Consider the following 12163-nt stretch of genomic DNA (forward strand, 5'->3'; position numbering starts at 1 on the left):
AGCTGTAAAAGATGTAAATTATAACATCTTTTTAAAGGTTTTATTTTTATGTTGTAATTATGCGTATGTTTGCATTTATTTGTGTGTATGCATATGTGAGAGCAGGTACCCAAAGAGGCCATAAGAGACAGCCCAATTTCCTGGAGCTGGAGTTGCAGGTGGTTGTGAGTATGAGAAAATGCTGGGAACCCAAACTTGGGTCCTCTACAAGAGCAGTGCTCACACTAACGGTCTAAACTGCAGAACCATCATCTCACACACACTCCCAATATCTCATTCTTTTGTGGTTGTTTGTATAAATCAACACTTCTCTCTCAGTAACAAGAAAAGGCTCAATTGCAGACTATCGTCAGTTAACTTACTTAATGCAAGACTCAAAAAAGAGATCCTAGGCTGTCTACCCTGGATGACCTAACCCTGAGAGAGAAAATGACTGGGAGTCAGCTGATTAAAGGCACACCAGGCCTTTAATCCCAGCCTCCTTTGGGTAGGAAAGTTCTTCCTCCCTGTTCTCCTAGACCCTCATTTGGCCCCTGGGGCTGCTGGAGAAGGGAGCTACCTGGAGACACAGGGCTGGGAACATTGCTGGGACCAGACCTTTGATCTCTCCTGGAGCCCCTAGTAAGCCCCCAGCTCTGTCTTAGGCTGCCCCAAAGACAGCTGGGCTGGGTCAATAGACACTGGGAACAGGAAGAGACCCAGCATGCTCACTTCACACATTGTAAAACACACAAAGATCCCAAATCCAGATAACTCCCAGTCTCTCTCCACTCCCACCTCTCAGGATACAAGTGACTGGGCACCCCCATGTGCATTAATTTATGCTCAAACAGAAGCAGAATTTATGATCATATTCAAGCCCTTTGACTTTAGAGAGTCTCTTCGGCCCAACCCCCACTTTGCCAGACAAGTGATATCCATCAAGTCCAGCATGCAGCCTCCCCTTTACTTTACAGAAGGGGATCTTCCTAGAGCCCCTCTTGGCTTACAGGTGGTGGGGAGTAGTGGGGGTTAGGGACTGGTGAATTCTCAGACTCCAAACAAAGCAGGCAGGGTTGGAAAGGCATTTAGAGGCTTTGGGAGCACATCCCCTAACAACAAACAGGCAATTAATTCCTCTATTAGGATGATTTCACTTGAGGAAACCTGTGCCTAAGCTCAGTAGACCTAACATGGCAACATCAACAGAAACAAAGCCCTGTAGTTCAAAGAGGACACAGGTCCACTGAGGCCCACCTCGGAGAAAATCTTATCCGCAGTCATTCTCTTCTTCTTCCTCAGCCTTTTTTTTTTTTTTTTTTTTTAATTTATTCTGAGACAGGGTATTTTTTTTCTCGGTGCAGCTGTTGTCCTGGAGCTGGCCCTGTAGATCAGGCTGGCCTTGAACGCACAGAGTTCCGCCTACCTCTGCCCCTTGATTGCTGGGATTAAGGACTTGTGCCACCACCACCCTTAGGCTCTCTTCCTTCTTGGATCATTTCTTGGGGCCCAATCAACCTACTCTCATCTGGGAAAGCCCCCAAGGGCCTTAAAGCCAAGCTCCTGTAAATGCAGTGGGGTCAAGATTGTAGTGGGAGGCTGAGTGGAGCAACCCAGCATTTTTACTTGCCTGAGTTGGGCTTCCTCCATATGAGAAGTGGCAGGGAATCTCAGTTCTCCTTTTAATGCATCTCATCCACAGAGTCAGGTGAGATGAAGAACTAGGGCAAATACGGAGGATGAGAAGCTTCATGGGCATCAGGTGGGACCTGTGTGGCCCCAAAATCAGACCTGGTCTCAGTTTTTTTGAACCTGTTCTCCAAAAGACAAAACCCTCCTTGATAAAACCTCCGTGTAGCATCATTAACAGAGATTTAGGAGGATAATTACAGAAAGCACACAGAGGACAGTAGGCATTCACGGAACAGATGTGTTCCTTCAACCCACTTAGAGGCAGGGCTGCATTTCAATCACTCCAGAGAGGCAGCACCTAAAGACAACAGCCATGTAGATAAGATTTTTTTTTTTCAGACTAGCAGTTGGCCTTTGCAAAGCTGTGTAGCGTTTACTCCAAGTTGCTCCTGCTCTGTCCCCGGCATTCAGAACTACCCTGTCCCTGGGGGGAAAAAAAGTCCCGTTCATCCCAGCAGAATCAGGTGTTAGGTCTTTCCCGAATTAAACCTCTTGAGGAGAAAAGCATAGTCCTTATACTAATCTCCCCACCCCAAGAAAAAAAAAACCCAAAAAACAAAACCAAAAAAACTCACTTGAAACAGCCTTGCCTGCTACTTTTAAGTTCCCCATTTCCGATCTTTTATTAGCCTCTCGCCTGCTTAGGAAGCCACTGGAACTCCCTCCCACTTGCCTCCCTGTTTGGGGAAGATGCCTGAGGATGTAGCTGGCGAGAAAGCCCTGTTAGTGGCCGCTTGGTTATTAACCTACTTATTGATTGGTTACACTTAAAAAAAAATCTCTGGAAACGCTTTTACTGTAAATATTTGATGTGTGTGCAGGAGGAGGTCTGGATTCACACTCTAACACGTTGCTCAGTCGGAAACCCGCTCTTGATTTTCCTGAATGTGGCCGGCAGGAGGAGGCGAGAGCCTGACTGTGGCTCCCTTAGCCTTGGGGTTGACGCAGGCTGAGGGTGCAGACTACCCCAAAGGCTTTTTCCCGGGACACGTACGCAGGCAAGTCTCCGTCCAGAGAACTTTGTCGTCACCTAGGTCCGACTGCTCGCTCGCTCTCTACCCTGACCGAAGTGGGGGCTCCTGACAAAGATTTGTGTCAAACTTTCACTAATACCATATTTATACCAACCGGAATCCTGCAAACAAACGTTTGTGGCTCAGGAGACTTTAGGAGAAGGGCCGGTAAGAAGGTTTGACCTGCAGAGCATTGGCGACCACCTTGAGACCGAGGAACGCCAGAGATTCTGGGAAAACCAACGGTCTTCAGTGTGCTATGCTCAAGGTCCCGGTTTGGGACCCCAGTGGGCATCCTGGGTGAGGAATCACCTTGTTCCCCAGTGCCGAACAGTCCACAACTCCGGCAAGGGCGCACGAGTCCCCTAAGGAGAATTAGCCGTCCTCTGGCGGAACAAAGTGTCATAGACACTCAGGGACACTCCCTGGGTCCCAGGGTTACCAGCGCCCGCCATCGCCTCCACACCAACCGAGGGTCGAGCTTGTGATCAGCTCCCAAACTATCCCAACCTGCCTCCGCTCGGCTTCCGCCGCAGCTCACCCTCCGCTGCTTAGGACCTGGGGGCGCAGGGGCGGGGCGGCCGGCTAAGTGGACGGTGACAGGTGCGCCCCTCGGCCAATCGCTGGGCAGACACCCCTCCTCGGGGCCCCGCCGATTGCGCCAATCCCGGGCTGCGCTGAGCTTCAAGTGTGCGGAGGGGCGCGGGTCCCCAGCGAGGCGCCGGCGGCCTCAGTGCGGTCGCTAGCGCGCTGGCGGAGCGGAGAGCCGGCCTCCCCAGCCCGTGCTCGCGGGAGCGCTCGCCTAGGAGTTCACACCAGCGAGCGGAGCGCGGTCCCCGCAAGGACTGCTAGGAGGAGGCGTCCGGACCATGGTCGCTCGCCACTGAGTTTCCGGCCGCGACTCTGATTACTGCCAAATTATCGCAATAACAATACCGCGAGCCCCGGGGCTGGCCACCGCCACGCTCGGTCTCTGCCAGCCCGTTCGCGACCGCGTCGCCCACCCTCGGCCCTGACCGTCAGCTCCAAACGAGCCCATGGAAAAATCCAAAAATTTCCGCATCGACGCCTTGCTGGCGGTGGATCCCCCGCGAGCCGCCTCCACGCAGAGCGCGCCTCTGGCCTTGGTCACTTCACTCGCTGCCACGGCATCCGGCCCCGGGCGAGGCGGCGGTGGCGGCGGCGGGGGGACGAGTAGCGGGGCGAGCCGCAGCTGCAGCCCCGCGTCTTCCGAGGCCCCCGCGGCCCCCGGCGACCGCCTGCGGGCTGAGAGCCCGTCGCCCCCGCGCTTGCTGGCTGCGCACTGCGCGTTGCTGCCCAAGCCCGGATTCCTGGGCGCCGGAGGAGGCGGCGGCGCGGCGGGTGGGCCGGGCACTCCCCACCACCACGCGCACCCTGGGGCCGCCGCTGCCGCTGCCGCCGCCGCGGCTGCCGCTGCTGCGGGCGGCCTGGCGCTGGGGCTCCACCCGGGGGGCGCGCAGGGCGGCGCGGGCCTCCCCGCGCAGGCGGCTCTCTACGGACACCCAGTGTACAGTTACTCGGCGGCGGCGGCGGCGGCCGCGCTAGCTGGCCAGCACCCGGCGCTTTCCTACTCGTACCCTCAGGTGCAGGGGGCGCACCCTGCTCACCCTGCCGACCCCATCAAATTGGGTGCCGGCACCTTCCAGCTGGACCAGTGGCTGCGCGCATCTACCGCGGGCATGATCCTGCCCAAGATGCCGGACTTCAGCTGTGAGTACCTGCACCCGGCCAGTTCTCATGCGCATCCTCCTCTCCCGCACCCCGTTCCTTTCTGCCCCAGACTCCCAGCGAGCTGAGGGAGCGCAGCGAAGCCCTCACAGCTCATCTCTGGGCCTGTGAGGCCTCGCGTGGGCCGCGCGGCGTGAAAGGAGCAGCGAATTATTAAGATGGCCACGAGCAGGCCTAGCCTTCTCTTTCTCTTAACGGACAGGGGAGGTTGGAGGTGTGAGGCTGAAATCTAATGATTAACCTGCAGGCTGGAGAAGGAAGTACGCGGGAAGGCTAGTCAAAAAAAAAAAAAAAAAAAAAAAAAGCCTCGTTTGGGGCAGGTTTTAGAGTCACTGAAACCGGGGACTTATCAAGGGGAACATGAACTTGGCCAGGGGTTCCTTAATAGGCTACAAAGAGACACATCACTGAGTTCATAGGTAGCTAAGGAAAAAATAGACTCCTAGAGTCATGGCTTTACAAGGCCAGGGCCCCAGCATTTCCCTGGTCCTTGTCAGGACCCTGCCTTCCTCAGAAGGGCGAGGGGTGTATGTGTTGGAGGGGGGAGTTGTCCGTGCATGCAATGTCCAAGAGGTCTGTTTTGAACAGAAGGTAGCTAAAGAGCAAGTGTCTGCCTGGGAGGTCCAGGTGTCCAGCACCTTCAGGAGCTCCTGTCCAAGGTAGGAGCAAAAGGTCCAGTCTTCTACATCTTCTCAGCCACCCAGGAGGGACAACCTTTCAGGGGCCATTCCCGAACTCCCTGGCACACGCAGCATATGTGCGGGGCACCCTGGCTCTGACTCCTGCCCTGTGCCTCACGTGGGCAGGGGCAAGCTGCCTTTCCATTCAGGATGATCCAAAGATGTATGTGGCTTTCCTCTGTCAGCCGCCCAACCCAAACAAAGAGACCCCATTGTTTCCGTCTGAGTGGGTTTGTTTAGACTGGGGAGATACAGGCACTGGAGGGAAAAAAGCGAAAAAAACCGAAAACAGAAATAAACATTTGCCAGAATTGAGATTCCTCTGCTGGAAGCGGTGGTTGTGACTAAACAGAGAAAGAGAGGCCCCGAGAACCGCAGAAGTAGCAAGGTGGTGAGAGAATCCCAGCCGGCTCTCTTGTTTGCTCACAGCCACCCAGGCTTTCCCAGCTCGGCTTCCAGAAAGCCAGCCTAGGCTGTTAGTTGATTTCAACAAAGAGGGAAGGCTCCTATGAACCGCAGTTGGGCTGCAGCTCAGACATTAATGAAATTATTCCTATCCACTAAGTCCCAGGCAGCGTCTGAGCCTGGCTGTGGAACTCAGCAAACCCCCTCAGGTGGAAACCTATCCACGAGTGTCCACTGGAGCTGCACTTCCCACACCTGAGAAGCATAGTGCTCCAGAAAGGGGCTGGCTAGTGGTGACCAACAGGCCTCCGTGGCTCTGGGTTTCCCGCCACTCACATGCTCTCTGGTGGGGAAAGGATGTTTTCCTGGAGGCCATAATCACTAAAAATCCATGCAAGTGAGAAGCTTTTGCCAGCACACCTTGCCTATGGTGTCTCATGGTGGCTGCGTTAAAATATGGCCAGTTCTACCTCAGGAAAAGGAAAGCAAGCCCCAGTGGGCACCAAGGAATGCAGCAAAGAGTGGATGAATGTGCTCTATTTCTGGGACTTCCCTCTCACCTGGGAAAGCTAGCTTGGTCTCCTTTAATTGGTTGTTTCTAATAGATGGCATTTCCCAGATGATCCTTTCTGAGACAGTGTTTTAATTAGAGTTCTAATGTATTGTCAAGTTGGGAATTCGTCGCCTTGTTTAACTAAAGCAGGGGGCGTGGACCTTCCTATAAAGCAAATTGCCCGTCCCAGGGGAGCCTGAGCTCATCCCAGCCAGGGGCTGGCCTCTTTCTTTCCTTTGCTTTCTTTCTTTTATTGTCTAACACTCTTTGGGCTCCTGGGAAATCAAGGGAAGTTTCTTTTTGTGGTCATAAAATTCTCTGTGATGTAACCGTGCAAAATTATGTAAATAAAACTGGACAGACCTCCTGGAACACACAGAAAGCCAGACCCACTCACAGCTCAACCTTTAATTTGAGTAATGAGAATCATCCGAACAGGCTTCCAGTCCTCAGCCTTTGCCCTCTGCACTAGGAGGAGGAGGGAGCTTGTCAAGGCAGACGTGGCGACACCCAGATGAATGCTTATTTAGGCTCCAGTTTCTGTCCTTCTCCCCCTCCCCCGCGGTCTACACGCCCCACACGTCTTTTCTCCTCTTCTGCTTTAAGACGGTAGTGAGACCAGGAGGATGGGTGCTTCTCCAGCTTGAGTTGGGCTATTTGTTCTCTTGCCAGTCCAGCCCGGCTACCCAAGCCTTTAGACCAACCCTCTTCCTACCAGTGTTCCTTCAGGCTCTCTTTGATCGCCTCAAACAGAGATCCCCTGTTGGAGACAATCTATTAGCGACAGGCCCTCCACTTCCACTCGGTGTCTGAGACATGGGTCCCCTGCTCGGTGGGGAGTAGGAACTGATGTTGAAGGAGCCCGCTTCTGCAGGGTGGGCTCTGGAGCTGGGCCCTGGGAGGGCAAGAGCAGCGAAGACAGGCTCACCCAGACCTCTTGTCCCTTTCGGTCCACAGCCCAGGCGCAGTCGAACCTCCTGGGGAAGTGCAGACGGCCTCGCACCGCCTTCACTAGCCAGCAGCTGCTGGAGCTGGAGCACCAGTTCAAGCTCAACAAGTACCTGTCGCGGCCCAAGCGTTTTGAGGTGGCCACCTCCCTCATGCTCACCGAGACCCAGGTGCGCCTGACACTCCGCCCCGGGGCAGCCTGTCCCCCAAAACCGCCCAGGCAGGTGCTGCTTTGGGGAACCGAGTCCCAGCTGCTTGACCTTTAGGTTGGGTGTTAACTCTCAGCAGGGGAAGGTCTAGGATGACCCAGAGCGTCTTTCTGCCTGGAGGCTGGATTCAGCAAGCTGAGGTGCAGGCTGAGAACCTGTCCTTAGCGAGCTGGTCTGGGGAAGGTGTTCGCTCAGGCCACATTCGAGGAGGTTCTTTTTTCTAGAAAGGAACGGACTTGAGAGTTTAGTGACCTGCCAACCGCCCTGGGGCCTTGGAGATGGAGGGCATAAAGCGTTCCCAGCAGTGGAGTCAGTAGCACCACGCCCGTGGGGTCCCCGGTACATAAGGTAGATTCAGAGGCGAGGATGTGGAGAAACAGCGGCCCAGCCAGCTGCTTAGTCCTCTAGGGAAGCCCCCTCTAGGGTAAGGGGGGACCGAGGGGGCAGGGGCCCCGGTGTGTTCTCATCCTCTGGACTCGTGGGGGTGCAGGTGGCCGGTTTCTCATGTCACCTTGACCTGCAGGTGAAGATTTGGTTCCAGAACCGCCGAATGAAATGGAAACGCAGCAAAAAAGCCAAAGAGCAGGCCGCGCAGGAGGCAGAGAAGCAGAAGGGCGGCGGAGGGGGCGCCGGCAAGGGCGGCGCTGAGGAGAAGGCCGAGGAGGAGCTGCTGGGGCCGCCGGGGCCGGGGGACAAGGCCGGCGGCCGGCGCCTGCGGGACTTGCGGGACAGTGACCCGGATGAGGACGAGGACGAGGACGAGGAGGACGACCGCTTTCCCTACAGCAACGGCGCGGGTGCCCACGCCGCGTCGTCCGACTGCTCCTCCGAGGACGACTCGCCTCCCCCGAGGCCAGGCGGGCCGGGGCACCAACCTCCACCCCAGTAGGTGGCTACAGCAGGGACGCTCACGACGGCCACCCGGCTCTTCGGGGTTCTAACCCGGCCCGTGGCCTGCAGCCAGGCTGGCAGCCTCTCCTCTGACCGTGCGTCCAGGTGCGGGCTGGGAAAGGGATCCTTTTTGGAGAGAGAGAGAGAGAGAGAGAGAGAGAGAGAGAGAGAGAGAGAGAGAGAGAGAGAGACCAGTGTGAACTTTTGTTCTTTTACATTTAATTTCGGGTTGTGTTGGCCAGAGGTGTTTTGTGAGGAGAACGGACCCTTTTCTAGGAGCGGCTCCTGCCTGACTCTTCCTTCATCGGAGAAGGGAAAAAAACGACAGTGTTAAGCGACCTAAAACTTGAAACCTCCTTTGGAGACAACCATTCTGCTGAGATTTGAAAACAGAAAAGAAAAGGTTTTATGCCTATGTACGGGGGTGGGGTGGGGTGTTATGTCACGATCATTGAGACGGCTGAAAAAAAATCTCAGAATGGTAGTGTATTTTTGTATATTGTATTTATATATAAAGAAAGAAACGTCTACTTATGCATGCTAAATTATTATTTAGCTTCTCCATCCTCCAGGGTGGAGACGGAATGTAAAATAAATTGGTTTTGTACTGGATAAGAGTGGGGGAAAAAAACTTTAATTTTGAACCCAAGGCCTTGTGCAAGCTAAGCAAGTGCTCGGCCCCTGGGCCACACCACCAACCAGCCCAGAAGACACAAATCTTGTGCGGTCTGCGGGTTTGGGGCAGGGTGTCTATTATCAGCAAAGGGTAAAAATCGGAATGGCAAGTGGGTGTCAGGACCACCTCTGTGCCTGGCTCTGAAGACTGAACCTGACTGGATTCCGGAGGCTGAAAGTGCAGGAGTTGTTGGGGGCGCAGGTGTGAAATGTTGCTAAAAATACCCAAGGCCAGGTGTCAGAGCTAGCTAGCCGAGCCTGGTGTCAGCCCTGCGCAGCGCATGACTCTTAGCTGAATGGTTTTGAGCAGTTTGTTTCCCGTTTACTTGCTGGATCCTTTAGCTTCATTGGCTGTGTGTAACATAGTATTTGAATGTTTCAGAAAATAAGCTGCCAACATGTAGGTGTTAGTGGCATTTCGGGTCCTAGCGGTCGCCCGCGCTAAGCAAGCACTTTTCCGAGAAAAGTGCTTAACGGCCCCATGAAACGTGTTCTCCTTTTGACCCGGACCCCTCCACCAGCACTATGTCCCTTGTGCTAGCGGGGAACAATTTTGTTGGATCTGTATAAATGTCTTCTGAGAGAGTGGCGGCGGGAGGCAAGAATGCTCCACTCCAGGGCTGCAACCGCTCTGGGTTAATAAACCTCTGCAGCGAACGCCATCAATCTTCCAGCCCCGGGACCATGTGCGGCACACATGCGGGACCCAGCCCTAGGCGCGCTGGGCCTCTGCGTCCTGACTCCGGCCAGAGGCCGTGGGCGCACCGGCTCCTGTTCGTCCCCAGCTCCCCATTCCCCCTTGGCTGTCTTAGAGGCCGGCCTCCAACCGAGGCCAGCTGAGTAGAGACCCCTCACAGCCACCCTCCCTTGTGCCGGCCTTCTGTCACCTTCTCTCCCACCCCTGGGTGAGAGCGAGCAGCCCCCTCCCATTGCTTCTGCCCTCCCTCCCTCCCTCCCTCTCAATCGCTGAGAGTTCAGAAGGGCCCGGAGTTTCATTTGGGTGATTACAGCGGGGCCAGCGGGCCACGCCTCCATCTCAGAGCCGAGCCAGATTAATATCCTCCTGGCAGCTCATTATCACCCCGGGCTCCTTCCGTAAAATCCAAGCGGGCCTAGGCGGGGCGCGGGGCTGGAAACCAGGCGAAGCAGCTGCCGAGTACCGGTGCGCGCCCGCGAATCTTAGCAGCTTTCCCATCCAAAGGCGCTTTGGGGCGAATCCGGACTAGGTTTACAACTGTCTGAGAAAGTAAAGGGCTGGATGAAAGAAAATGGGGAAATCTGAGAGGAGTGGAGGGGGGGGAGAGCCAGAGACTTGGGGAGAAGAGAGACAGACAGAAGCACACAGAGAGAACCAAACGCCCTTTTTTCTTCTTTTTAAAATATGTATGTGTCTCTTTTTAATTTCTAACACATTGGCCAGGTTCAGCATGCAGCAATCTCTTCGCAGGCTTGCGAACATCTGGGGGTTATTTTCCCTCTGAGGATGGCCTTCCCAGTCTCAGAGCTTCAGAGCCCTAAACCTTGGGCAAACAGAAAGGGGAGGCTCGGCCCCCGGCTGGAAGGCTAATAACTGACCTGGGAATCCAGGGTACCCCCACCCGCAAGGGAGAGACGCTCCCTCGGAACAAAGGCAAGCGGAACGCTGAAGAAACAACGACAAGGACAGCCCCCTTCCATTTCTCCCCCACTCGGGTGCAGCAGGGCAGCAAATCTCTACTTTGGCGCGCGGATCCGCTGCCGGCCTCAGTGTCTCAAGCCAGCAGCTTAATCGCAGCGGAATTTATCTCGCTAATAAATTTAATGATCAATTCGTTCTTGTCACAGTAGCTCTTCCCCAAATCAATTATAGCAAATTTAAATATAATCACTGGCTCATCCTAGCTTACTCCGGGCAAGGCGCACATTCATTCCGCCTAACGAACTGCCGGAGGCCTCCTGGCGCGTGTGGAGGGCGGTGCCCCCACTCCAGGCTCTGCACTCAGGGTCACCGACTTGGCTATGCCACCGGCAGGGGCTGCCTTGGGCCTCTCCTTAGTCCACACTCTAGCCTCTGCGGCCCAGCCAGTTGGGGGTGGGGTGATGGTGGTTGAGGCTTTGCAGTCTCAAGATTTTGCTTCCCAGAATCAAGCCAGGTCTACATAGTGGGCATCCTGATGTCGAGAGTTCAAGTTCCAAGCATCATAGTCAGACATCCTCAGGGACTCAGCCCGCAGCTGACCAAGGCTTCCGTAGAACGAGGCTGCACCCCTCACTGTAAGTCCGTTAGAGATGCCCCACTGAAAGGCGACCTGGACCCCAGCTCTATTCTCATAACCTGAGAGTCTGACTCTGAATACTGAGTTCTTTAGCAGCTCCATAGAACAGTCCAGGGGTGGGGATCTTTGCCACCCTTGAGGCCAGTGAGAGACCACGGAGACAGGTCAATAATAGAAGGTCTGGAGGCCTGGAGCAAGTAGAGAGTAGGGGAGAGGCACCTGCTCTTTTCACATCAGCCCTTCCCCGAAGTGTCAGTCCAGGTGGGAACCAGCTTGCAGAGGCTTATAACTTCATGGCCCCGAAAGCACAGGCGAGAACAAACAATAAAAACAACAATCACAACAAATAGGCAGATTAGTCCATCGCCAGAAAAAATTCAGAGCCATGAAGGACACAGTAAACAGATAGGCCCATTTTGAAAAGACAGGAAAGACTCCCAGCCAATGGGTTAGCATAGAGAACAGAGAACTACAGTTTAGCAACAGCAACAAATCAAAACAATGCAACTTAAGCCTCACAGAGGACTATGGCAGGCGCAGGACGGCCAGGAAGAGAAGCACCAGCCAAACCTTTAGGAAGAAAGGACCCTATACAAATACAGAGGACTGCAAGCGTTGGGGAGGAGTTCGGTCTCTTGTGCACTAGATGGGAGCATGAAGTGCTACAGTCATTCTATATTGTGGAAAACAATATAGAAGGGTCTCCAAAAAATAATAATAAATAAATAAATAAATAAATAAATAAATAAAAACTGCGCTGGGAATACAGCTCAGCAGCAGAGTGCTTGCCTGGTATGTGTAAGGCCCTAAGTTCAGTTCTCAGTGCTACCAAACAACAAGATTAAACCAAACTAACATATGACACAGCAGGCTCTGAAGGAGAAACAAGCACACTCATATGTTTACAGCATTATTATTCAAAAAGGCAACAACTGGGAGCAACTTAGATGTTCAACTGCAGGTGAATTCTAACAAAATCTTCATGCTGTGGAGGACAGAAGGAAGGCTCTGTCACAGGCCTCCCTCCGTGTGGCCGAGTCCAGGTATGCCCTGCCCTAGGAAAACGAACCACCTCCGGGAAACAAATGCTATATGACTTCACCTGTACAGGCAC

General features: G+C 54.2%; 1 protein-coding gene across 1 annotated transcript; it reads left to right on the plus strand.

Moving 5' to 3' along the window:
* Nucleotides 1–3412: 3412 nt before the first annotated feature.
* Nucleotides 3413–8665, plus strand: Mnx1 (motor neuron and pancreas homeobox 1). Its single transcript, XM_021660533.2, has 3 exons — nt 3413–4415; nt 7029–7189; nt 7752–8665. The coding sequence occupies exons 1-3, from the start codon at nt 3722–3724 to the stop codon at nt 8115–8117; spliced, it is 1221 nt and encodes a 406-aa protein (XP_021516208.1). The 5' UTR covers nt 3413–3721; the 3' UTR covers nt 8118–8665.
* Nucleotides 8666–12163: the final 3498 nt, after the last annotated feature.

Source organism: Meriones unguiculatus, chromosome 21 (genome assembly GCF_030254825.1).
Source record: "Meriones unguiculatus strain TT.TT164.6M chromosome 21, Bangor_MerUng_6.1, whole genome shotgun sequence".
Classification (NCBI taxonomy): domain Eukaryota; kingdom Metazoa; phylum Chordata; class Mammalia; order Rodentia; family Muridae; genus Meriones; species Meriones unguiculatus.

Bases quoted from the DNA above. Each gene is read 5' to 3' on its own strand.
- Mnx1 (XM_021660533.2), top strand. From the start codon at position 3,722: ATGGAAAAATCCAAAAATTTCCGCATCGACGCCTTGCTGGCGGTGGAT. The intron at 4,416-7,028 runs GTGAGTACCTGC...TTCGGTCCACAG, and splicing joins CAAGATGCCGGACTTCAGCT to CCCAGGCGCAGTCGAACCTC. The intron at 7,190-7,751 runs GTGCGCCTGACA...CTTGACCTGCAG, and splicing joins TCATGCTCACCGAGACCCAG to GTGAAGATTTGGTTCCAGAA.